At 33.9% G+C, this 25,149-nt stretch overlaps 1 protein-coding gene across 7 annotated transcripts in view; it reads right to left on the bottom strand.

Moving 5' to 3' along the window:
- Positions 1–25,149, bottom strand: part of KTN1 (kinectin 1) — a 105,294-nt gene that overhangs the window by 30,474 nt on the left and 49,671 nt on the right. For 5 of the 7 annotated variants that reach the window (XM_038544798.1, XM_038544793.1, XM_038544794.1 and 2 more), the window contains 21 exons: positions 23,110–23,250; positions 19,986–20,092; positions 18,816–18,948; positions 17,354–17,441; positions 14,637–14,803; positions 14,155–14,223; positions 12,907–12,944; positions 12,135–12,225; positions 11,700–11,768; positions 11,154–11,191; positions 10,918–10,999; positions 10,080–10,148; positions 5,184–5,218; positions 4,691–4,781; positions 4,049–4,117; positions 3,422–3,459; positions 2,522–2,612; positions 2,286–2,354; positions 1,180–1,217; positions 183–273; positions 38–106 (listed from right to left, as the gene is read on the bottom strand). In XM_038544798.1, coding sequence (XP_038400726.1) covers positions 38–106; positions 183–273; positions 1,180–1,217; positions 2,286–2,354; positions 2,522–2,612; positions 3,422–3,459; positions 4,049–4,117; positions 4,691–4,781; positions 5,184–5,218; positions 10,080–10,148; positions 10,918–10,999; positions 11,154–11,191; positions 11,700–11,768; positions 12,135–12,225; positions 12,907–12,944; positions 14,155–14,223; positions 14,637–14,803; positions 17,354–17,441; positions 18,816–18,948; positions 19,986–20,092; positions 23,110–23,250 — 1,683 coding nt within the window. The remainder of the gene's footprint in view (positions 1–37; positions 107–182; positions 274–1,179; positions 1,218–2,285; positions 2,355–2,521; positions 2,613–3,421; positions 3,460–4,048; positions 4,118–4,690; positions 4,782–5,183; positions 5,219–10,079; positions 10,149–10,917; positions 11,000–11,153; positions 11,192–11,699; positions 11,769–12,134; positions 12,226–12,906; positions 12,945–14,154; positions 14,224–14,636; positions 14,804–17,353; positions 17,442–18,815; positions 18,949–19,985; positions 20,093–23,109; positions 23,251–25,149) is intronic. The other 2 variants (XM_038544792.1, XM_038544795.1) reach the window with 1 other exon arrangement.

Below are 25,149 nucleotides of genomic sequence, written 5' to 3'. Positions count from 1 at the left end.
CTTTTATGTAATACGTTTGGTAATGTTTATACTATACCTCTTTCAAGTTATGCTGTGCTACCTCCTGAATATGAGTTTTTAAAGATTCATTTTCTTCTTGAAGATCCTGAAAAAGAACTGGTATGAATTGAACTGATACTCAAGTATAAAAAAGTTGTTTACTTTTGTTTTTAATTTCTCACCTGTAACCATTTCCCTCGACTAGCCAGGTCTTTCTCCTTCTCTTCTAAAACAGTCTTCATGGTATTCATCTGTTCCTCTTTTCCTTTTAATCTGACAATAAGGTAATAAGAACTATCAGTGAAAATGTTACACAACTACACAAACCAAAATTATTGAAGACTGGAAAAGTAGACTTTAAGCTGTATTTACAGCCCAAACTAAAATATATAAACTAAAATATACATAAAATAAATTAAAATATATTTTAAGTATAAAGGCCTACAAGATTTTGCAGATAATAAATTAAGAAGTATGGGACAACTGGAGCGCTTGGGTGGCTCAGTCGGTTAAATGTCTGCATTTAGCTCAGGTTATGATCCCAGGGTCCTGGTACTAAGGCCCATGTCAGGCTCCCAGCTCAGAAGGGAGTCTGCTTCTCTCTCATCTTCTGCCCCTCCCCCTGTTCCTCTCCTGCTCACATGTTTTTCTCTCCTGTGCTCTTTCTCTCAAAGAAAATCTTAAAAAAAAAAAAAAAAGAGTAGAGAACAATTAATGAAAAAAGTTCATGAATCACTGAAGATCCAAATACTAAATAAATTAGGGTAAGCCCTACTCTCACCCATATCCTGTTTAAATCAATACCAGCAAATTTAGTTCATTACTACTGGTTTGGCTATAAAATATATAGCCAGTTTCACAATGACCATCAAAATGGACAAAGAGCAACATCTCTGTCTGAGGTCATATTCAGATTTTAAATTATGAAAAATAAGACTTTCCACTCTATCCCCATTCTCAGTCAAAAAGCCTTTTAAGTGAAATTCTAATGAAAAACTTAAAACCATGATAACTTTGAGACAGATTTTCATATTCCTAAAAATGCTACTTGAAATTAAATAAAAAGCAGCTATAATTTTCATTATAACTATATTTGATTTGTATTTGATTTGTACATACTTGTATTTAACTTGTGGAAAAGACTTATTAAAAGGAAATAAGAGAAATGGTACTACTTACAAGTTCTGAAGTTCCTGAATTTGAGAAGTAATAGATAACTGAAATATAAAGAAAAAAAGCAGAAAAAAAGCAATTTATAATCCTTTCAATTTACTGTAAGCTTTAGGATAAGCTTTAAAATGCATTCAAATTACCAACACCCTAGTTGAATTTGCCAAAATGAGATGTGTTTGGATTTTGCCTTCTCTTGATTTCAATGACAGTTACAAAATAAAAATAATACGTCTAAATAATGTGATAATTTCTAAAGTTGTGAAAATTAGAGTATTAACTGTACATTTACCTCTCTACTATGTCAGAGCTCTTCTTCTTTCCAGGCTTCAAAGCCACCTACTCAACAGTACTCAACATTATCCTTTCCTCATCACACACAGTAATTCCAACAGCACTTTTTATCCCCCATATGTCGTCTCATAGTCCCTTCAGATTTTGGCTTAGATGTCAGATCCTTAAGAGACTTTCCTAATCTCTCAATCTATACTAGAGAACCGTGATTTTTTTCATCATAATCTGTTTCATTCACATATTATCTTAAATCACTAACCCAGTGCTTTCACAAGTAGAAGAAACTCAGGAAATACTGTTGAATAACTCTGTTGGATAAATGGCTGAATCATCAATTCCATGCACTCTCACTGTTTTTTCAATGAAGCCTTATCAGATTAAATTCACCAAAACCTATCTATGTCCAACAATGCCAGCTACCTCTGAAATCCCACAACGAAGTTTGTACTTGTTCTATAAGCAAAGGTTGAGCAATACATATTCTATAACAAAATATTTTAATCCATGCAATAAAAAATAAAGGTTAAAGAAAGATTTACCAAACTGTTGTGTGTTCAAGTTGGCAAACTAAAACAAAACATTAATACACAAAACTTTCTAGAAAAGAATCTTTAAAAGTTAAAAAATATATTGATCAAAATATCAAGAACATTTTCTCAAATCAAGCAAAAATAATTAAATAAAAAGCACATAACCCAAAATACTTACAGCACACTAAAAGTTTTTTTTTTTTTTTTTTCAAGTGACAAGAAAAAAATCAAACAGCTCATAAATACACATACACTAACAAATCTGTCATGCTATGGCTCTGGGATTTTTACCTGTTGAGCCTTTTCAAGCTGGATATTTCCTATTTCTTCTTTTAGAGCCTCTATTTCCTGTTTCAAATCCTTGACAATGACAAAACAGACAAGATTGGACAATGGAAACACAGAAATTGACATAAAATGCAATGTACAGACAAACACGTGAAATTAAATGATATTCACTAAAGTTGATACACACACACACACACACACACACACACACGCACGCACAGTTTTCTCTCTCCCAATACCTGAATAGTTTTCTCCTTATTAGCAACTTTGAGAACTTCTGCTTCCAGAAGCTCTTCCACAGACTTGATCTTTCCATCCTTTTCATGGATCCTTAGATGAAGAAATGCAGTATTTTAAACTTTAATAGAAATCATCAAGATCCACCAATACATAAAAAAAATAGCACCAACAAGGGTCATCCAAAACAACTCTTCCCATTTTAGTAAAACAGCAACATATCTTGCAGATAAGGGGAAAAAATACTTAAAAGTCTTCCTAAATGAGGCATGCCTGGGTGGCTCAGTCGGTTAAGCGTACAACTCTTGATTTTGGCTCAGGTCATGATCTCAAGGTGCTGAGATCAAGCCCAGCATTGGGCTCAGCACTAAGTGTGAAGCCTGATAAAGATTCTTACTCTCCCTCGCCCTCCCCTTGTCCTCTCTCTAAAAAAAAGGAGGAAAATAAAAAGAAGTATTCCTAAATGAGAATTAACCAGTAAATACCAGATGGCTAAAGCCTATGCACACAGTATGCACAACAATACTGGCTTCCAGAGTTCTGAAAGCAGTGGCAGAACCTATACAAAATTATGGGATCAAATTTTTCAGAGATCAAGAGAATACATGATCTCTATATCCAGTATAACCTGGTTTTCTTTTTTAATAATTCTTACTGCAAAAACAGAAAATTAACAATTTGATGCCATAAGTTAAGAAAATAAATGGAATTATAGAAATAGATGTTTTAGCAATCATACTGCACTAGGAAAGCACAGCTAAATTTCCTTAATCCATCAGTGAAAAATTCTAGAGTGAAGGCTTAAACTAACACATATATCAGGCTAAATTGCACAAATCATGATTTATAAGCACTAAGAAAATGGACCAAAAAAGAATGACGAATTTTAAAATGTCACTTACACTTTCTTAAGTTCCTCAACTAGAGATGCAAAAGAAACCTGGAAATAAGAAGGTATCCTACTTAGTAATTTGCTCAAAATATAAAAGAATTCAGAAATAGAATAGTATATTACACCCTTAAATTTTCCACTATACCAAAATCCAAAGGAAAACAGTAAACTCAGGAATTGATTCTTTCTAGATTTTTTTAAATGTCATATTATGAAAATGAAAAGCATTCTGAAAGTAAGTAGCTTTAAGTCTACTTATGATAAGTGTAGGCCAAAAGAAAAATCAATAGATACACGTCATAACTAACTTAATAATTCTAACCAGGTAAGAAAAAAATACAAGTTGGAAACTGCCTTATTTCAGATAACTTCTTCTACTGCTATTTAGAGCCTTTACATTTGTACACTCAAAACCTTTTATCATCGCATTAAGCAGCAATGATATCCCATCTAGAGTACTCTATCCGGTGCATGGCATAGTCAGCATTCAATAAATTGCAGCTTCTTATTCAAGTCACTAATCATTCACAGATTAATATTATGATTGACAAATCCCACATCGGTGAAAGGAGGAAAAAACAACAGACTTGCTCTATTTGAACATAACAAGTTTGTGTAGTTGCAGGATCTACATTACCTGATCATTTTGCTTAGCCTTTAAGTCTTGAACTTCTTTCGTCAGAGATGAATTTTCTGTTCTTATTGCCTTTTTCAAAGATACAAAAGCACAACATACTTTCACTTTCTAAAAAGTTACCTAACTTCAAAATATCCTACCTTCTCATTTTTTTTAGCTGCTTCTCCCCCTCTCTGGAAGGCCCAGACATCTCCTTGTCACACCTGTCTACAATTCTACAACTTCTAGAGATAGTCAAATGAATTTTAATTCATTTATCCCCAACAAGTATTTCCACTTATGTTTCCACAACCTCAAGAACACACAGTATACCACTGTCAAGTCATTTCTTCCCCTAACTCAAACTTATGAAGTCTGTTAGTTATCATTCGGTTATACTTTGGGCATAGGTGAAGGTAGGGAAGCATATATTACTAACCATAAAAACGGTATTTCATTAAGAAGTAAATGCTATAATCAACTATGCATTTTTTATTCCTAATAAAATGTTAAATTTAATGGGAAAAAGAGATCATATATTCATAAAATGTGGATAATATTAAGTTTTAAAAGCTGTGGGGAAAAATCTTACATTACAATAAATCCCCTTCAGGATTTTTACTGACTAACCCACAAAGAAAACAAATGCACAAAATGTTTTACATTCAGTTCCTCCTCTTTTGTGGCCACTTGAATAAGTCCAGTTTCAAGTAATTCTTCCACAGTCTTCAATTTTTCATCTTTTTCTTGAATGCTGAAATCATAAATTTAAAACATATTAACTATTTTTCAAGGTAAATGCTATCACTGCTAAATATTGCATATCAATCAACTCCTGTGTCTTTCTTAGGAAATGAATTCTAGGAAGATATCTGAAGGTCTTTGATCATTGTCTAAAGGTAGTTCTTTACCAGTAAGTAAAATGTGTTCAAGTAATTTATGCTTACATGCTAGCCTAAACAAAGTCAATACCATACATAACACTACTAACCAAATGAGATCCCAAATCAAACCAGCTAACAGCATACCACCCTCTTCCATTATGAAGTACAAAGAGTAATTTAAGAATCTAGATTAATATAGTTAATAATTCTGTTACCTTGAATTTGGTAGAAATGAGTCATTAAAATATAAAAAGAAAAATTTAAACTCTTACCATTTTTCCATTTGTTCCACAACATCTTTATTAGGCTAAAATAAAAATCACCCAAAAAAAGAAAAAAGTTTAAAAATAGAATTGTATGAAAATTGTTTAGTTTTAATTAGATCCAAAATTTAGAAGGCAATCTACACTTAAAGACTGCTAATAATTAAAGAATTAATTCAGAAAACACAAGACAGAAGATAAGCAGCTACACAAACACCACATAAAAAGATGAAATGTAATATAAGCTAGTAAAATGAATTAGTACCTTATGAATAATTTAATTACTATAAAAAAAAACCTTAAGAAGAAGAGAATTTGCCTTAATTCTTCTACATCAATTCAATTCTTAAAAAAAAAAAAAAAAAAAAAAAAAATCCAAGGCTCTAAAGCCTTGAAGACCAGGAAGGAGGCTTTGTTCTTTCTTCTAATAAACTGACTTTTTTACTTTTAAAAAACTAACATTTACAAAGGCAAGTGAAAAAAATCTTGTATACAAATCAATTTTTAACATGTAAATATTATGTGACTACCACCTAAACCAATACACGGAAGTTTTAAAATTGATTAAAAACTGCAGGAGCCACACATGAAATATATTCTCCTTGTAAAGCATTAAAACATGACGTAAGCTGATCCCCACTTTAACCACTTCCCTTCTAGCATCTCCTTAAAAACACAAAAGTCTCCACTGCTATAATTTATTTTGTCCAGAAGAGGGGCTTTCCCCCTTAGCATTCCCAAGCCTCCAGGCAGCTAAGCAGCCTATTAAAACAGGCTTGGGGTCTTCTTTGATTATTTTTTTCTGCCCATCCCATTCTCTACCTGTACTCTCCTAATCTTGTTTCTTACTTTTCCCCCAATTTTATTATAACCATTTTTCACAAATACTATTGTTTCCATTGCCAAACCCAAGTCCTAAGACTTCATTTCTTACATATTTCTAAAACTGACTCCCTTTTTTTTTTTTCAATGTCTTCATTCATCTCAAACATCACAATACCAAACAATTCTTCTCCCTGCCTGTTGCCTATAAGGAATATTTTGTGAGGGGTATATGAAGAACTTCCCAATGGGAAAAATTTCTGTCACTGAAAGGAGATATGAGCTATCAAAAATACATGGTCAGGTTTATAAACTATGAAAATAAATAATTCAGTAAGTCTATAAATCTTTCATCAAGATGGGTTTTTGCCCATCTTTATTTCTGATGAATGCCATCTCACATAAGATTTAACAGGGGCATTTGGGTGGCTCAGTTGGTAAGCATTAGACTGGATTTCAGCTGAGGTCATGATCTCAGGGTGGTACGATCCAGCCTTGCATCAAGGTTCATACTGGGTATGGAGCCTACTTGGGATTCTTCCTCTCCTTCTCCTTCTCCTTCTCCCTCTCCCTCTCCCACTCCCCCCTACCCTGCTAGCATGCATACTCTCTCTTAAAAAAAAAATTAACAAAAAATTTATAACTATGTATGGTGATGGATGTTAACTATCAACCAGACATTATTGTGATCATTTCACATTATATAGACATAAATCATTGTGTTGTACACTTGAAACAATGTTTTATGTCAATTACATTTCATTAAAAAAAAAAACACACATTAAGTCCAAGTTATTTCCACCTTAATCATTCATTGCATTATACCTTTAGTTCTACGTATTTCTCCCCCACACAAATTCAAATACCTCATTGTTATTAGAGTGATCTAAAATGCTAGACAAAACACTCATCCTTGCATTACCCTTAAGGGATTTACCAATATGCTAGATCAAGCTCATGGTCCATACAGCATACAAAGTCCTTACTTCGTGATTGACCCTAGCCAATCCTTCTCTACGCCTTACTTTGCATGCTTTGCATTTCTACAACATGCCAATAAACTCTGATTACACCAGTCTAACCACACTGCCATGACTTTTAACACTGTATTCCCCCAGCCTAGCTTTCCCCTTAGCTGTTGGACAAATTCATGGTCATTTTTCAAAGTCAAGTTTAGCAGGCCCTTCTATGCAGTGCCTCTTCACCCTCGCTGCAGAATTCATTATCTCTTCCTCTAACTCTGTAGCAGAGTTCAAGAATTTTATTCATCATACTTTTCTGTGGTACACATCTATCTCCACACTAAAAGTCATACTCTTGAGGGCAGGAACCAAGTCCTATCTATCTCTGTAGCTTCAGCATATAGCACAATGTCTAGTATATACTTAATTCATAAGCACGTAATGAAATTAATTTCCTTTAACAAGGTTCCAGTTTAACATGTATTCTTGGTCATCAGCTTACCAAATATTCAATTGTAGAAAAGTGACCAACTTAGCATCTATCCAATCCTTTTCCTTTATACATTATTGGCCTAACCCAATCCAATTTTGTTCTCCCTAGATGTTTTTCCAAAACTACACTTTATACAATAAATTCTTTTGCAATAAAATACAACCAGGCAACAGGGCAAAGAGAAAAAATTTCTCCAACAGTTTTTACTTAATAATCTTGATCAGTGAATCTTAGAAATCTATATTTGAATAATACAAACACTCCTCCTCCTTTGCTAAAAAGAGCTTTAAAAAAAAAAAAAAAAAAGGAGGGGATCCCTGGGTGGCGCAGCGGTTTGGCACCTGCCTTTGGCCCAGGGTGCGATCCTGGAGACCCGGGATCGAATCCCACGGGCTCCCAGTGCATGGAGCTTCTCCCTCTGCCTATGTCTCTGCCTCTCTCTCTCTCTGTGTGACTATCATAAATAAATAAAAATTAAAAAAAAAAAAGGATAACTCAGAACCCTGCCTCATCAGAAATTTTAATTTATTCTGAATAAATGAGATCCTAGTAACTGATTTATTTGCACCATCTATCCACAGGCCTATATCCAAATGGGGCCTTCCCTTCATTAGTGTAGAAACAAACAGGTTACCTTACCTGGTATTTGCTGTCTTTCTGCTTCCTACACCTGAAGAAACAACAGCTTGGCACCATTACTGGTTTCTGTTTTAATAGGCTCAATCTTTTCCTCCCAGATAAAAATCCATGGAGCAAAAGGACTGAATTTTTCTTTACATAACTAAACTGTTCATCTTTCAACTGTCACTTGGAATCCTAACTGCTGGATAGGAAGGGTTTAAAGAAAGGTGGAAATTGGGCAGCCCTGGTGGCACAGCAGTTTAGCGCCGCCTGCAGCCCGGGGTGTGATCCTGGAGACCCGGGATCAAGTCCCACATCAGGCTCCCTGCATGGAGCCTGCTTCTCCCTCTGCCTGTGTCTCTGCCTCTCTCTCTCTCTCTCTTTCTCTCTCTCTCTCATGAATAAATAAAATAAAATAATTTTTTTAAAAAGGCGGAAATCAAAGAAATTAAGATTATACTAATCTTTATCTTTTCTTTCACTAAAAATGATCAAAGAAGAAGCCAAATTTATGGCACTTTATGCAGCTACTAAAATTTTAAATGCTGTCAGCTAAACTATAACCAGAGACTGTAAAATACATCCAGACTTCAGAGTTAAAAAATTGAGGGGAAAATTCTTACAGTTGATAAAATATATCTCTTATAAGCTATACCACAACAAAGGGAAATAAAAATAAGATTTAAGAATAAGACTTAAATATTTTAGGATTACAGCGGCATGAAGTCATGTTCCTGCACAGCACTAAATATCATCAATTTACATTATCTCCTCCACTGCCTTTTGTTTGCAAGAGTAAAGCATATACAAAGTAATGAAGATTATGCGAGGCACTTACGATCATATTCAAGAGGGGGAGGAGAATAAGTAGATTATTTCTTAAAAAAGTAAACAGATGTTAAATAACTTCTATAGTATTTGGTACAGCTACTTATATCAATACCTGCACAATGTGAATTAAAGAAAGCAAGCATGCATCTGTGAAAAAAGTACTATCATTTGCAATAACTTACATTTCAGCTTCCACTACAAGTCTCCAAATTTAATACTATTAGAGAAATATTCAAAGCTTCTATTTTAATGTGTCATCCAGTATCAAGAGTTTTCAGAACATCTTTACACACTGGATTTTGAAGAAGAGTTGTGTAAGAGAAAAGTCTGAAGGCAACTCTCAGGAACAGCCACAGAACAGACATTGCCAGGGGCTCTAGTTTATGGAGCCATGCTTATTCAAGCTGCTATAGTTTTGATAGCTTGCTATAAATATAGACAAAGTATGATAGCAGTAGGAGGTAGAGAGATGAAAAATATTCTAAGGGAAGGAATTAAGGTTTAAGAAGATGCCTGCCAAGCACTAGGCTATGCACCATACAAAAACTTCTCCATTTAAATCTAACAAGCTTATGATGTAAATAAAATCTCATCATTAGGGCAGCCCCAGTGGCTCAGCGGTTTAGTGCCGCCTTCAGCCCAGGGCCTGATCCTGGAGACCAGGGATCGAGTCCCATGTCCCTGCTTCTCCCTCTGCCTGTGTCTCTGCCTCTCTCTCTCTCTCTATACCTCTTATGGGTAAATTAAAAAAAAAAAATCTCATCGTTAAAGACTTGGAAGGAAAGGTCTCAGAAAGGTTAAGCAGTTTGATCAACATCATTCTGCTTTTAAGTGCTGTAGCAGGTTTCAAATCTCTTTTTAAGAAACCATGCTGCCTTAGAGGAAAAGCTCCAAAAGTGTAAAGACTTTTATCTTGAGAGCCAAATATATCAAAATGACTTAAATGCTTTTTTAAGTGCTTATAAACAAGAGATTAGCATTAGTTTCCCCTCAGGGAAAAAAAATATTTTCCTTAATTCAGGTACTTGATAAGCACAAGATGAATAGAAATGCAATGCAAAGATATATCCATACTTAGCAAAACTCCTCAAAAGGAATGAGTTGGTTAATATTTAAGAAGAACTAGATCTTGTTAATATTAGATATTTCTACCTTATAATTCATAAAAAGCCTTACCTGCTCAGAAACAAGAATCTGTAGCTTCTGAACTTCTAATTGCAATGCTTTGTTCTGGTCATTTAGAATCTGGAAAAAGATAAAAGAATCTCCAATTTACTGCTTTATTAAGAAAAGATAACAAAGTAATCATTTTAATAAGTTAAAAAAAAATCAACCCTCCCTTACCCCCAAACTCAAAACCCCTATTATTCCTTCAAGTATTCTTAAAGTGACAAGTGAATTATGTATTGACATAAGAATGCAAATCTCATGTGGTTTCATTTTCAATGAATTTCCAAAATACAGATATGCAGTACTAGCTATAAGCTACAAGTATGATGATCTTGTGCCAACGGATTCTGGGAAATCCTGCTTTCATAAGCAAATATTTACAAGTTTCCTATTAAATAAAAGCAAAAAGTAAAAGAATGCAAATCTCATGCACATGAAGAGATGGACCCCAGCAATAAGACTGCTTTCCAATACTCAAGCTAAGTGGCCATGACCAGAAACTAGCACTGCATTGACAATGGAGTGTTAAAACCATCACAAACTATCAAGTGAAAATTGTAGAGCAAAGACTGAGGCAAAGCAAATTTCAAAAGTCTATTATAAGAACATGTAATATAATCTAGGCAAAAAAACCAAAAAACAAAAACAAAACAAAACAAAAACAAAACAAAACAAAAATAATCTAGGCAAAAATTATATGACAACAATTCACTGTCTGTATAAGCCCCCAAATAAGCTACAAAAACATTGCTTCAGGGTGATTTTATGTAAAAACTAGTATTTCTAGACTCATTTCAACTATAGAAAGTTGTTCTAAACTCAGTTGACAAGCTTAATTACACACCTTAAATTCTTCCATTTTGTTTGAAATTTCACATTGTAGCTGTTCTTCAAGCAGTCTTATCTGATCATCTTTAACATGAATACTATGAGAAAAAAAATCAATGAAAATATTTCATATATTCAAAAATATTACATAAGTTATATGCACAAGTATCTGTTATGAGTAGCAATAATTTCTACAATTACACTTGAACATGAATGTATGAACGGCTCCATGCACAGCAATGCTTTAATCACCTTTTTTGCATCTTCTCCAGTTCATGTGCAGCAGCAGCCTGTGTTTGGAATGGGATGAGAATATATAACTTCTTAGAAAGCACTCAAAATTATTTTTTATTTTTATATACTGAAAAACTACATTTGATATATTTGGAGTAAATAAAAGTTAAAGCAATGTCATACACATTTCTGTAATACTTTGTACAGTACTTTGTACTTCTCACTGGTCAAATTTTATCCAAATAAAGGTATATCTCTTTTTGATTAAACAGCAGAAAGCTAAAACAAATCAGCACATTAATGTTTTAATGGATTCCTCTGAGATCTTAAAAATGATCAATTCATTTGATTGAATGTTAGTTTCTACATGAAAATAATAGTATCTAAGTGGGTTGTGAAAATCAAGGTCATAGACAAGGCTTTCAATAATAGCCATGCAGGTAAACACAAGTAACCACTGTATTTACTATGTATACGAATGAAATTAGGGCTTGCGATACCAATGAAAGTAAGTATAGGCAAGGTCAAATTCTGAGTAAATGCTCTATAGCAATAAAAATCTACCTGTTCATTTGCCAGAGCCTGTAACTTTTGAACTTCAGCTTTTAATAAGAAATTCATATTCTGTATATCCTAGAATAAGAATGAAAAATAGTATAAAGTCAATTATATTAAATATTTCTAAAAGTTTGTAAGGCATCTCTTCTACATAAGGTCTCAAAGCAAAGGTCTCAAATCATAATTTCTTAAATCAGAAATCATCAATTCTTGGTATTTAGCATATTTGCCAAATTACTGTGAATTACATCATGTGAGAAAAGCCCTCTGAACATCCCTTCTTAGAAGGCTAAAGAGGATTTTGTAGTTTAGAAAAGAGATGGACACTTTTCAAATGAATTTAGAGTATTTTCCATTCTTCATAAAAGGTCATACTGATTACCTTATCAGGGTAATTCAATGCCTATAAAATACTGTCGCCATTTATCAGAATTACTGTACCTTAAGTTCCTCTTCTTTACTTGTTAAATGATCATGTTCATTTGCTAAAGAATCTTCAGTCTGTTTTATCTGCTTATCCTTTTCAGCAATCCTTTAACAAGAAATACATTTGTATATTCAATAAACGTTTAGAAGTCATCACAAATCAAAGGATTAAAAGCTTTAAGTATGGTCATGCCTATTTAAGGAGTTTCTCATGTATCTGTAACCTCCATTTCTGCAGCTCCTTTCAGTTTAGTAGTAACTATCATATGCATTACTTTAACTCCCTAAAATACATACCCCTGTTTTAAAACTGGAGGTAAAAAGAGGTAATTTACTTAAGCTCACAAGCCTGGTAATACCAAAGCCAGATTTAGGTCTTCTGAACTCAAATGCGCTATGTGTATGTAAATTAAACAATACAATAAAAACAAAACCTTGTTTTGGGAATACTACCACATAGTTAAGATACAGAGCAAGTACAACTACTTATTAGGCACAAAAACTAATTTACTTCCGTTAATCTCAAATCACTATTCTCTCTTCCACTGCTAAAGCCCAAATTAAACAAAGGCTCCCCAACTCTTTTTACAATAAAGACATAAAAACACAAAATGTGCAATGTTTAGGAATTCAACTCACTGAGAGGGAGGAGAGCAAAAGTTGTTCTAGATCTAGTTAGGATTATTTTCTGAACAAGTTAGAATATCAAGTAAATCTTAAGTGCTGATGGAACAGGTATCATTTAGTGGTGACTAAGCAATTATAAGAGAAGTGTTGAAAGGCTTACACTTTATGTAATTCTTCTGCTAGAACTGAAGCGGAGGTCTAAGAAAGAAAAACAGGGTCAAGATAAAAGGATTTAAGTCTAAAAGTTGTACAATAAGCAAACAGAGCTTTAAAAATTAAAAGAAATTAATGTATATCAAGTTTCTATGGCAGTATCGGGCCCATGATGAGTGGTCAATAAACAGTAGCCATTATTCTGAAAACAACTTTGATCACCAACAACCAGTATTAGGGAATTTCATAGCATAAGACAGTTCAAATAAAACAAATTGCCAGGCCTGGAAATTATATAACTGACAAGTAACAAATATACAGGAAAAACACCCACAAAAGGCCATTTTTCCTATTTACCCTTCTTTATCTTAGTAACAACTTCCAATAATGAAATGATACATACAGTTCATGATTAAAATAACAAGTCATCTGGTAATACTCATGTTCCTCTTTACATTTCAAAAGTGTACTTACAGCATTCTCTAAGTAATTGAATTCCTGCTAAATCTTCTAGAGCTACTAACTCAAAATTTCAATTCACTTTGAGTTATAGTTTTATATATACATGTGCATTCACATACACCCACTCTCTCCTATAGTAAAAAAATTTCTAAAAAAAAAAAAATTCTTACCCAATTCATTTTAGACGATTGTTTTTACAAAGAAACTAACTAGAAAAAAAAAAAAATACGTGCAGTCTCAAAGTTTTGGGAGTCTGAATCTGCCTGAACCTTAAAAACAAGTTTTTAATGTTAAAATTATATCTTAATACAGAAAAGGCTACTATTTTTTCTATAATTTTAGAATTTTAAAGTTGAGGAATTAAAAAGAACAGTATGTATGTTATGGAAAATGTACTTCCCTCATGGCTGGTCAGTATTTAGTGAGCATCTTTAATATGTAAACCACTATTCCTAACACTATTTGACCAATTTCTGCTATTTTGTGTCAAGATTATGAACATTTCTTCCTCCTATGGTAAAAACGCTTCATTAGTTGGAGTCGGATTTCTTTCTTGGTGTTTTCCCACAGCACTATACATAATTATCAGGATCATCACTGTTGATTCACTGACTAGTTTTCCAAATGCTAATCCAGTGCTTGGCACTCTACAGGCACTCAAGTGATTAATTTAATGGCTAAGAATTATATTGTTACACTATATATTTCTACATATTATATATTATATAGTTATATTAATATGCTGTTACTATTATTATATTAGCAATGACAAGCAATATGAAAGCACAATTACCTGGGCTGCTATCTGGGAATGGAACTGTTGAATTTGAGCTTTCAAAGCCTCATTCTGCTCCAAAATATCCTTTCAGAAAAAGCAACCAAAAAGGAAAGAGAGGAAAAGTGGGCTGTTAACAAATATACCAACTTATATGAACAAAATGAGGTATAAACTTCTGTTTATCTTTAAAAAGACATCCTTAGATTCCAAAAGGCATAATTTAAAGAACAATGACTAGGCACTCTATTCTGAGAGTTGATATATACGGTAAAAAATATAAGTTGTTAACCCTAATCTAACACAAAGAATTTAAGACTGTGAGTGAAGATGTCTTTAAGCATATATTCAAACACACCATTTGTGACAAATGCTCAATGATTAAGTTGTAATTATTCATCACCACTCCAGAATTTGGATAAGGTAGACTATCTCCTTTCTCCCACAGAGACACATCAAGCCATGATCCACCTTTATTTTTTAAAAAGAGAATTAGATACCTGAACTTGCATTTGTAAAGACTCCTCTTTGGTCACCCTTTTTTGCTCCGATTCCATTAACTGCATTAGTCTTTGCTCCAACTGTTGTTTTGATACCAAGGTATCTGTAAGCTTACTATGCAGACTCTGTACTTCACTTTCTTTGGCCACAAACTTACTCTGCAAATCTGTAACAAAGCATTACATTTTACAAAGTTATCTTCCTCTGCCTGGTTACTACTACTCATCTTTAGTGTAGGCATTACCTCCTTTGGAAAAAACTCCTTGAATACCTCTTCTTCTTACCCTCCTGCACATGACTCCCCTGAGCAGTCTAGACTTACCTTATCACAGAACCTGTCACACTGTACTAATTCTTCTCTTCGCCCAAGAAGTAAGCTTTCTGTGATCAGAATTGCCTTTTTTCTATATCCAGAGCAGTGTCCAAGTATGTACAAGTATGTATCCAGAGCAGTGTCCAAGTATGTACACAGTACATACTCAATAAATGTGTCAACCGAATGGTACATGAATGTTTAAAAATGCTGCTTCTTGAAAGCATTCTTTATTTCCCCAAAGACACTTTAGTAAGTTATCTAGTGAATTTCTTATAAATTCCCTGTACTCTCCCCTACCTGGAAAACAAAGAAAGATGCTGAGCGCTGACAAGTGTTCTGGTGTAGAATGAAGTACAACTTTTCTGTCTGCTTCTCTTCTTAGCAATGACCCCAAAACAACAGAGAAAATGAGAAACAAACACAAGCTATCTTTGATGCAATCAGAAAATAACTAACTCCAAATCACAGAAATTAAGATATAATGAATAGAGAGATGATCACTAATTTGGAAAAGAAAGGTGTTTCAGAAATCTGGAAAGGCTCGGGAAATGGAGATACTAGGTATTATGAGAGCTATCATCTTGGCCCTAAACATAAACAAGTCTACCACCACTACCACCAAGGAAGAGAGGCAAATACAGAGAAAAAGAGAAAAGGCATGTGTGTGCACATTTTAAGAAAAGATGTTATTACCATAATAAGACATTAATAACAGAATGAAATACAACTCAAAAAGAACTCCTTAATAAATATAATGGTCATATCCAGGATTAGAACTCAGAAGAGCACAGTACTTCTTTACCAGCAACAGTAAAAGTTAAAACACTGAATTAATGCCTTCAAAATTCTGTGGAAAAAAACATTTATAACCTAGAACTCTCCATCCAATCAAACTACCAATCAAGCATGAAGGAGAAATAAAAACATTTTCAAGTATGCAAGGCCTCAACATATGTTCTTAAAAGCATACTCTCATGGGACTAAAAGATATGCGATTAAATGAGGGAGGAAAGCAGGAAAGATGGTGGTGACATAGTATCCAGAACACAGGTAGTCTCAGGAAGACAGCTATGGAGCCAAGAAAACAAGTCCTGAAACAGGAAGATGCCAACTCCAGAGGCACAGCTAACACAGGCCTCTAGAAAAAACTGAAAAGATTCTCCAGTACCTCCTATGTTGAGAGGTGGGGAGAGGGGAGAGGTAAGAGTTTAAACACAGGTAAAATTTTAAATCATAAAACAAGGATCAAACAAGTTAATAACATAAATCAATAATTAGCTCTAGGAAATTAAACAACATTGTTCATGAGATTTACAGTTTTAATATTTATCTTGGCTCAGGACTGAGTTACACTGTCATAATGATGTAAACAATGGATACTGACATAATCAAGAAGTATGCATAATCCTATCAGTAGAATGAGGGGAAGGTGGGAGGAATGATGTAGGAGTGTTAAGTCTTCATTTCCTGTAACAGAAAGTCAACAGATGCCTATTAAGAAATAGCAGTACATGTACAAATAATATGCTTATTTAGAAATAAGATGGAAAATACTAAAAGTAAAAGTGACTGATTCTCGCAAGAGTGAGATTTTATGGTTTACAGAGAAATATATATAGTTTATAGCTCAATTCTTTTGTTAAAATTCATACGTGCTTCATTGATGGAGCATAAAACACAAATTTAAAAAATAAATGTATTTTAACATAAACTTTATACATAAAGAAAAAAGTCTTTAAAGTTCTTGAATATATTTAAATATTAAGCTAAAGGGAAATACAGGGGTGGAAGAGTGGCAGGGATGGGGAATCAGAGGAAACCCAAAGGTCTAAAGAGCCAAAACTCTGTATGATCTATCCTACTGTTTGGAACTGTATTTTACTAGTTCACTGACTCCTGTGGGAGGAAAAGGAGTAATGTAGACAAATGATGCACACAATACAAGCTTCATTATCTATCAGATGGATTCACCAAATTAAGAATAAGTAATAAAAGTTAACATTTAAGTAGATGGTTTTAAGTCAACTATTTGAAATGGTAAAGCTCTTGCTGTTTTTCTCTTCACAATGCAGGGATCCTCCCTTACAAACAAAAAATAAGGAGGTAATCAAGGAACCAAAAGGAGTAACTACAGAAAGGAAACATACACAATTAAGTTCCTATTACCCTATTATAAACTATAATATTATCTGCAACTTAATGCTTCAGGATAAAGCTAGTAGAAAATTTATTTTAGAAAGTCTAGGAACTCTTAAAAAAATAAAGGTACTCTGGAAGTGCAAAAGCTATTTTTATTGTCCTCAACAAAAAGGTCAACTCATACTTTCTTCATCTCTAGAGAGGGGAGAAAATCTTACCCAGAACTATATACTGAATGTACATGAGTATCTCTCCCCTTACCTTGCTGTGCTGCTTCATGCTCTGCTGTTCTCTTCCTGATATAGCTCTGGACTTCTTCCCACCTTCTCTCAGCTTCTTGTAGTTGAACCTGGATAAAGTCAGCACAATCAGAGGATTTCAAATTTAAAAAAAAAAGCATCCTCTCTCTTTATTCGTCAAATAACTGCTTATTCCAATAGTCCCCTACATTAATAAAACATAGATATGCCCAGACTTATTATATACAAAGATATCAGCCACAGTCATTCTACCCTCCAATATGCAGGATTTACAAAAACTGAGTATTTGTGTAGGTGGATCACTATAGCTAGGCTACTATGTATATATCTCATCTACTTAGCTATGATCTGTTTCCATTTTTATCTTCGTCAGCTGATATGCTTTCAAAAGACAGGATAGTATCTTTACTGCCAAATCTCAGTAGGGACCTAAAATTCAAATTCTGAGGTATAGCACATTTCAGTGATGACTTTAGTATCCATGATACTAAAAAATCCATGATACTTCAATGATGATAGTCTTTAGTATCCTTTATCTGCTTATCCATGTCCATATGGAACCTCCATATTTGTAAGCACCAGCAGTAAACAAAGCAGCAAGACAAATCTTTTTTTTTTGACACATCTTAATAAAAGACAATTTTATCAATCTCCCAAAGAGACCCATGAAAACTTCAAGAAAACAAATTGTACCATTTTCCACATTCAATTATTCTCAAAGTCCTTTTAACCCCTACCACTCTGGATATGATATCAGGTATAATTCTATCAATGATCTAGGAAAGAATCTAATATATTGGACTTACGCAAACTGAACTGTATGTTCAATAAATCCTCTATTAGAGGAGGAAAGGACAGTTCTATTTATCATTCTACTCAATGTACGTATGCTATGAGGTGCAAAAAAACAAATCTATTCCTCTGTAGTTTGAGCAACCCTGTGCATCACTTCTCAGCATGAGCTTCTCATGGTACTACCATTCTGGTTATCTAAAGAAACTGATTTTTTTTATACTATGGCTCAAGCAAAAGCTACTGGAGCATTTCTCGGTCTTGTGCAAAGAAAAGGAAAGGAAAGGAAAATCATCTAGTCCAATGGTGGAAGAAAAATACACTCTATTGAACTTACTGAAAAATCCAAGTTATGGTGGTAAGTGATATTAAAGGTAATTTTAAACTACTTGATTTTTGCCTCACACATGTGAAACCTAACCTCCCTACAGAGAAATTCTGTTTGTATCCATCAATCAGCAAATTTAATTTTTCCTATCTTCAGTCTTTAACTTCAAACTCAAGCCTATACTCAATTCTCTCATTACTACTATACATGCTTCCATACAAACAGCTCTTAAACTACAGGTCCCTTTAAGCCTCAAATTACATTTCTCAAACCTACATACACATTTAGATCCCTGGATTAAGTATTATTTATGAAATGATAAATAAAGGTGGGAATATATCACCTTCAACTGAGTAACTGCTTGCTCAGCATTCTTCTTTTGGACTTCCTCTTGCTGTAGCTTTCCTGTTTTCTCAGTTAGTTCATTCACCAACCTAGCATAATCCTGGCGTAGTTTATTTAGTTCAGCAGACTGCCTGAAAACAATAAGTGGATTAGGAACCTTCTATTATTACAAACACATAAGAAGAATAAACAAAACACATTTAATATTTGTTTTTCTGAGAAATTCCACTTACAGCCAATAGAGAAGGAAATGTTGTAAGAGACTATTAATAATGAGGTCTGGTTGAGTATAATCTCTGAATAATTCTGATAACAATTAAACAAATTCTAAAATCGCCATAAAATAATCAAGGAAAATGGATGACCACACAATCATGAGCATCAGTCAACAGTGTCACCCTCAAACTGGTGTCCTGAAAATCTATTAAAATCAGTCAGTCAGGGGATCCCTGGGTGGCTCAATGGTTTAGCGCCTGCCTTCGGCCCAGGACGTGATCCTGGAGTCTGGGATCGAGTTCCACATCGGTCTCCCTATGTGGAGCCTCGTTCTCTCTCTACCTGTGTCTCTGCCTCTGTGTGTGTGTGTGTGTGTGTGTGTGTGTGTGTGTGTGTGTGTCTCTAATGAATAAATAAATAAAATCTTAAAAAAATAAAAATCAGTCAGAGTGCTTATTCTTGTAAGCATGCTAATTCTTCTCTAAGGCACAGTTCCTCAAAATATGGCCCAGAGACGATTTCATCACTATCACAAGGAATGTGTCTTAATATACAGATTCCTGAGCTCCACCTAAGAGCCACTGAATCATAATCTTTTAAGGGTAAGACTCAACAATATGCTTTTTTAATGAACATGTCAGATGCCCTTCAGAATAATGAATTTTAAGAACTACTGTTAAAGGGGATAGAGGTTTTAAAACTTATAAATTCCATCTCATAAATTTGTAGACAATGTTCCATTGCTGGCACTAGTAGATATCACACAGTTTAGCTGAAAAAGTTCTTTACCAAACAAGAAATTTGTTTTTGAAAATTCACTTTAGAAACAAATGTAAAACACAGAAGTCTACCCAATTACTACCAAACATCATTTTGATGGTTCAAGAAAATATTCTGCCATTCAATGAAAATATTCTGCCATTCAATTAAAAATAAAGCATTTGGAACATACTTGCTTTCTAGTTGGTTTGTAGTGTTGCTGACAGCATCTCTCAATATGCCATTCTCCTGCTTCAAGTGAGCTATCTCTGCCTCCATCTGCTCACGAACTTGTTGGAACTAGAAGTATTTTACAAACATAAGATTTAGAAACAATAACTGCCAAAGCTAACTTAAAAGAAATTTTATTATAAATGAGTATGTAAAAAGCATCAATAGAATGAAGTCTGGACCATCTTTCTCAAATAAATATAAACAAATTTAAAAACTGAATTACATTTTGATAGTGGGGAATACAAAGTAAATACAAGTTGCCAACATTCAAGAATGCAAGTAAATGCTAGCTGCTATCATACTGGAAATGTAAAATAAATACAAATAGAAATATAGTTTTAGAAATAAAAGACTTTGAATTTCTTTTCTACCCAATAGACTCATACAAAATAATCCTATCTTTGTCCTCTATCAATTTTATGACAGCAGTTTTTAATGAAAGATTTTAGTAATCAGAAGTTTAAAAAGTGAAATTTGTCCAATATATTTTTATTAAGTTACAAATTGAGCTATAACCAAATAGATGGAAAATTCGTCATGCAATAATTTATTCACAAAAATATTCTGGCCTCTTATTTCAGAATTACAAAACCAAGAGATGAAGAACAGTGCATCTTACATTCCCATAAGGATAGATCTTACTTTAGAATGTGAAATAATCTTGATTTTAAGAAAACCTACTCAAGTAGAAAAATTAAAGTATATGTTTCTGTTTTTCAGAAAACTTATCATATAGAACCTATATCCTGACCTCTAAAAAAGAAAAATAAAAATGATAAATCACCTGCCACCCTCAATAAAAATACCACAAATATTTGACTAATTTCCAAATTAGTAGTTAAGTAGCAATTAAGAAAAAGAAAAAATCACTTGAGACTAGAAAAATCAGTTCTTCTATAATTTATTTATTAATGGGAAAGAATACCTCAAATGGCTGAGGGTTGGAAAGATAGAGAATTGGGTCAAATGAAAGCACAGAGTAGTGGACACTGTAAGAACCTGAAAACAGATTCATTCACTTCTTCTTTGTTATTAGTGTATGTCCATGGAAAACACTGGGACTTTGCTAGCAATGAAGACTATTTTAAAAATTTTTTTAGCAGACTAACAATGGGATCAAAGTAATACCTTACAAACAAGAATCTGATACTATTTACATGATAGAATGGAAATCAGAGATTGAAAAGACACTATAATTATGCCAACATGAAATAATAAACTAAGGTGATGGGTGATGTCTAATAACTGAATGCAAGAGTACCTTGAAATAAAGAATCTTAAAGATTTCAGAACTATAAACTGGAAGAGAGAGAAGTCAAAGGATTCAATCATAAGGATAATAATGCTTCAGATATTGGAAAATAAGAACTTGATCAAAAACAAGTTTGATTTTATTTTATTTTTTAAGAGTTTGATTTTAGATGTATGTTAAATTTGAGGTGATGATGAGTTTCCAAACTGAAGCATCAGCTAGCAATAATAATTTTAAAAAATCACTGGTCCAGAAAGTTCAAATAAGGAGAATATTAGATGCCCACTAGACAGCCTGACCCAAATCATGTTCTTCAACACCCTCTTCAACAATGATAAAAGTGGTATTTCAATCTTAAAAAGAGAGAGAGAGATAACAAACCAACTAACCACTGGTCCAGAGCTAGATGGATTCATGAAAATGAATAATTGTAGAAAAGACAATAAGAACTAACACTTCTGAAACAATGAAAGAAGAGAGATTAAAGTAAGACCAGAGACAGATTACTTAGGTCAAAACCTTAGGAGTTATCCTTCAATATCAGCTCGCTCTTACTCTCTCCTCCACTCCATCACCAAGCCCCATCTCTAATTCTTCTCTATCATTCAAACTCAACCCCTCATTCTCAACATCTGATTTTAGACTCTTTTTCTCAGACTTGGAATTCCTGCAAAAGCCTTCCAATTATCTCTTATTCCACTCTCCATTTTGTTACCAGAGTAATAATTTAAAATACTAATATAATCAAACTGCTGAGTTTCTTAATCTCTTCTAATGGGTTCCCACTCTTCAGGTATGCAAGGCCCTTTAAGTCAGGGCCTCTGTTTACATCTCCAAATTTTTTCCTCATCGTAGCCCTTATTTCCAAACACCAAAACTCACATTGCATCTCTCACAAACTGTTATCACTGAGCAATCTCTATCGAAACACCTGGGATGTACTCATTAAAAGATCCATCCTGGGCCCCAAAAATAGACCCACTGAACCATCACCTCTAGGAATGAGACTAAGTAATCACACCGAGTAATAAGCCAGTGCCCATTTTTTCATTCTCTCACCTAATAATGCCTAGTTGTTTTAAAACATTCAACACAGTTTGTATATTATCATTTCTAGCAAGTCTTCACTATCATCTTCCTCTTCCCTACATCCCATTCCAAAGGTTCCAAAACACCCATGCTTACCTCTACAATAATCCCTCCTTATCCATTGGTAATACCTTCCAAGACCCCCAAGTAGCTACCTGAAACTGCAGAGGACTAAAACCCTAGGTATACTGTTTTTTTCCTATACATACATACACATCACAAAGTTTAAGTTATAAATTAGGCACAGTTAAGAGATTAATAACTAAAAACAGAACTGTAACAATGTACTGTAATAAAAGTTACATGAAGGTGATCTCTCTCTCTCTCAAAATATACTATACTGAATTCACCCTTCTTGTGATGATGTGAGATAATAAAATGCCTACATGATGAGATGGGAGGTAAGGATGCAGACACTATGCACAGTCTTGGGCTACTATTGACCTTCTGACAGTATGTCAGAAGGAGAATCATCGGATTTCAGCCACGGCCAACAATGGGTAACTGAAACCACAGAAAGTGATGAGGATAAAGCAGGACTACATTATTGTACTGGAGTATTTCAGCTTCCAGCCTCTGCCTCATCCCCACCTTGGAAAGGTGCTTACTTACAGACAGGGAGCCAATTTAGCTAGCCATTGGATCATCACCCAGCACACAGCCTTGCACATATTAGGCACTTTAAGTTTGCTAATTAAATGAATGCAAAATTTCATTTTGTTTTCAAAAAATAAAAAAATACCTTCATCTGCATCTGCTGAGTCTCTTGATAACTAACATGCATTTTGTTTTGAAATACATTATGTTCCTTTTCTAATGTTCCAATCCGATCTTTCATTCTCGCTATAACCACATTGCTTCTTTCTTTCTCTGACATCATTTCCTAGAAGAATAAACCAGAAAAAAATTATGAAAATTATTTTTTTAAATACCATACGATTATAATAAAAAACATTTTTAGCATCAGCAAAAATGATGTCAATAATCATGAATTTTGAAATAACTACATGCTTGAGATCAAGGGTTTAAAAAAGAAACTGTCAGGCAGCCCCGGTGGCTTAGCGGTTTAGTGCTGCCTTCAGCCCAGGGCGTGATCCTGGAGACTCGGGATCAAGTCCTATGTCAGCTTGCATGGAGCCTGCTTCTCCCTCTGCTGTGTCTCTGCCTCTCTCTCTCTCTCTCTCTCTCTCTCTGTTTCTAATAAATAAATAAAATCTTTAAAAAAAAAAAAAAGAAAGAGAAATTGTCTCTGCATCTTACCTACATCTACCCTTACATCAATGACTTTCATAAACACTTTGCTATTCTGTTTACTCTTATTTCAAATGCACTTTCTGGTCTAAGAGTTAAAGAAGTGAACCTAGAATAAATCCTACATTCTAACTTGATCTTAAGCATAGTTTTAAGGCAAAACAATTAATTTTCTATTATTTGCAGATACTAGCTTTTTTAGGGTTTAGAAAAAGGCCTAAAAAAGTAACCTAGCAGGGGAAAAAAAGAAGTCTCTTTTCTAAGAAAGAGAAAAAGACCTGTTTATAGCAGAATAGAAGCTTACAAAAAAGACATGTTTATAGCAAAACGGAAGCTTAGAATAAGACAAAGTAAAAAATCAGAACTCTAAATCTTATTATACTCAAAAGCCAAATCTTAAAAGGGTGATTTCATTTTGTATTTCAACTATCATGAACTAGAATATTAATTATCAAAGTAAAAAAGAGCCAACCAACTTTCAAGTTATCGGCAGGTATGATCAATTTATACACCTCCTCTAAGAAAGTGACAAAATTTTAAATTTTTTAAGAAAGTGAGTGTGCACCCACATGTTGGGAGAAGGCAGGTAGGGATAGAGTGAGAGAGAATCTTAAGTAGGCTCCACACCCAACATGGAACCCAACACTCAATCTCACAACCCTGAGGATCATGACCGCAGCCAAAATCAAGAGTCAGACATTTAACCAAATAAGCCACCGAGGCACTCCCCCAAATTAATACTTTTATGTACTTGGAAAAAACTTACGTACTTTTATGTACCCATAAGAGTTTACTTACATCTGGAAAGTGTTACACTAATGTATATGAATACACTTAGGAAAAAAAGTACACACATCTTTTAGGTATATGGCTCAATGAATTACTACCAAGTGGTACCCTTCTTAATTTTTAAGTTATAGTTAAGATGCTGTAGCCACAGAAAACTAGTGTCTAATCTTAAGGAAACATGCTTTAAAAAAAAAAAAAAAAGATTTTATTTATTCATGAGACAGAGAGAGAGAGAGAGGCAGAGACATAGGCAGAGGGAGAAGTAGGCTCCCTGCGGGGAGCCTGATGTAGGACTCGATCCCAGGACCCCAGGCCAAAGGCAGACACGCAACCACTGAGCCACTGAGGTGCCCCAGAAACATGCTTATTTTAGTAACAACTTTGATTAACCTTATGCTGACCAAGTTTTTCCATTAACATTTATTTCAAATTCACATAAAGTTTTATATTCAAATGAGGCTATCCTCATAATGTCATCAAGTAGCTTCATGAACAATAAAAAAAAAATAAACCTCACTTCCTGTATCTAATTCCTAAAAGGACAAACAAGTACCTCAGGAAGACTATATTTTCTACAGAATCTCAATTACATTCTCAGTCTATGTAATTTTTTTGAGAGATATAACTGACAAAGAACATTATATAAGCTTCAAGTATACAACATGGTTCAGTATTTGTATATACTGCAAAGTGATCACTGTAAGAAGTCTAGTGAACATCACCACCACTATAATTACAAATT

This window comes from Canis lupus, chromosome 8 (genome assembly GCF_011100685.1).
Source record: "Canis lupus familiaris isolate Mischka breed German Shepherd chromosome 8, alternate assembly UU_Cfam_GSD_1.0, whole genome shotgun sequence".
NCBI classification, from domain to species: domain Eukaryota; kingdom Metazoa; phylum Chordata; class Mammalia; order Carnivora; family Canidae; genus Canis; species Canis lupus.
Note: the sequence above shows the minus strand (reverse complement) of the source record. Positions and strands in the feature narration are given on the sequence as shown.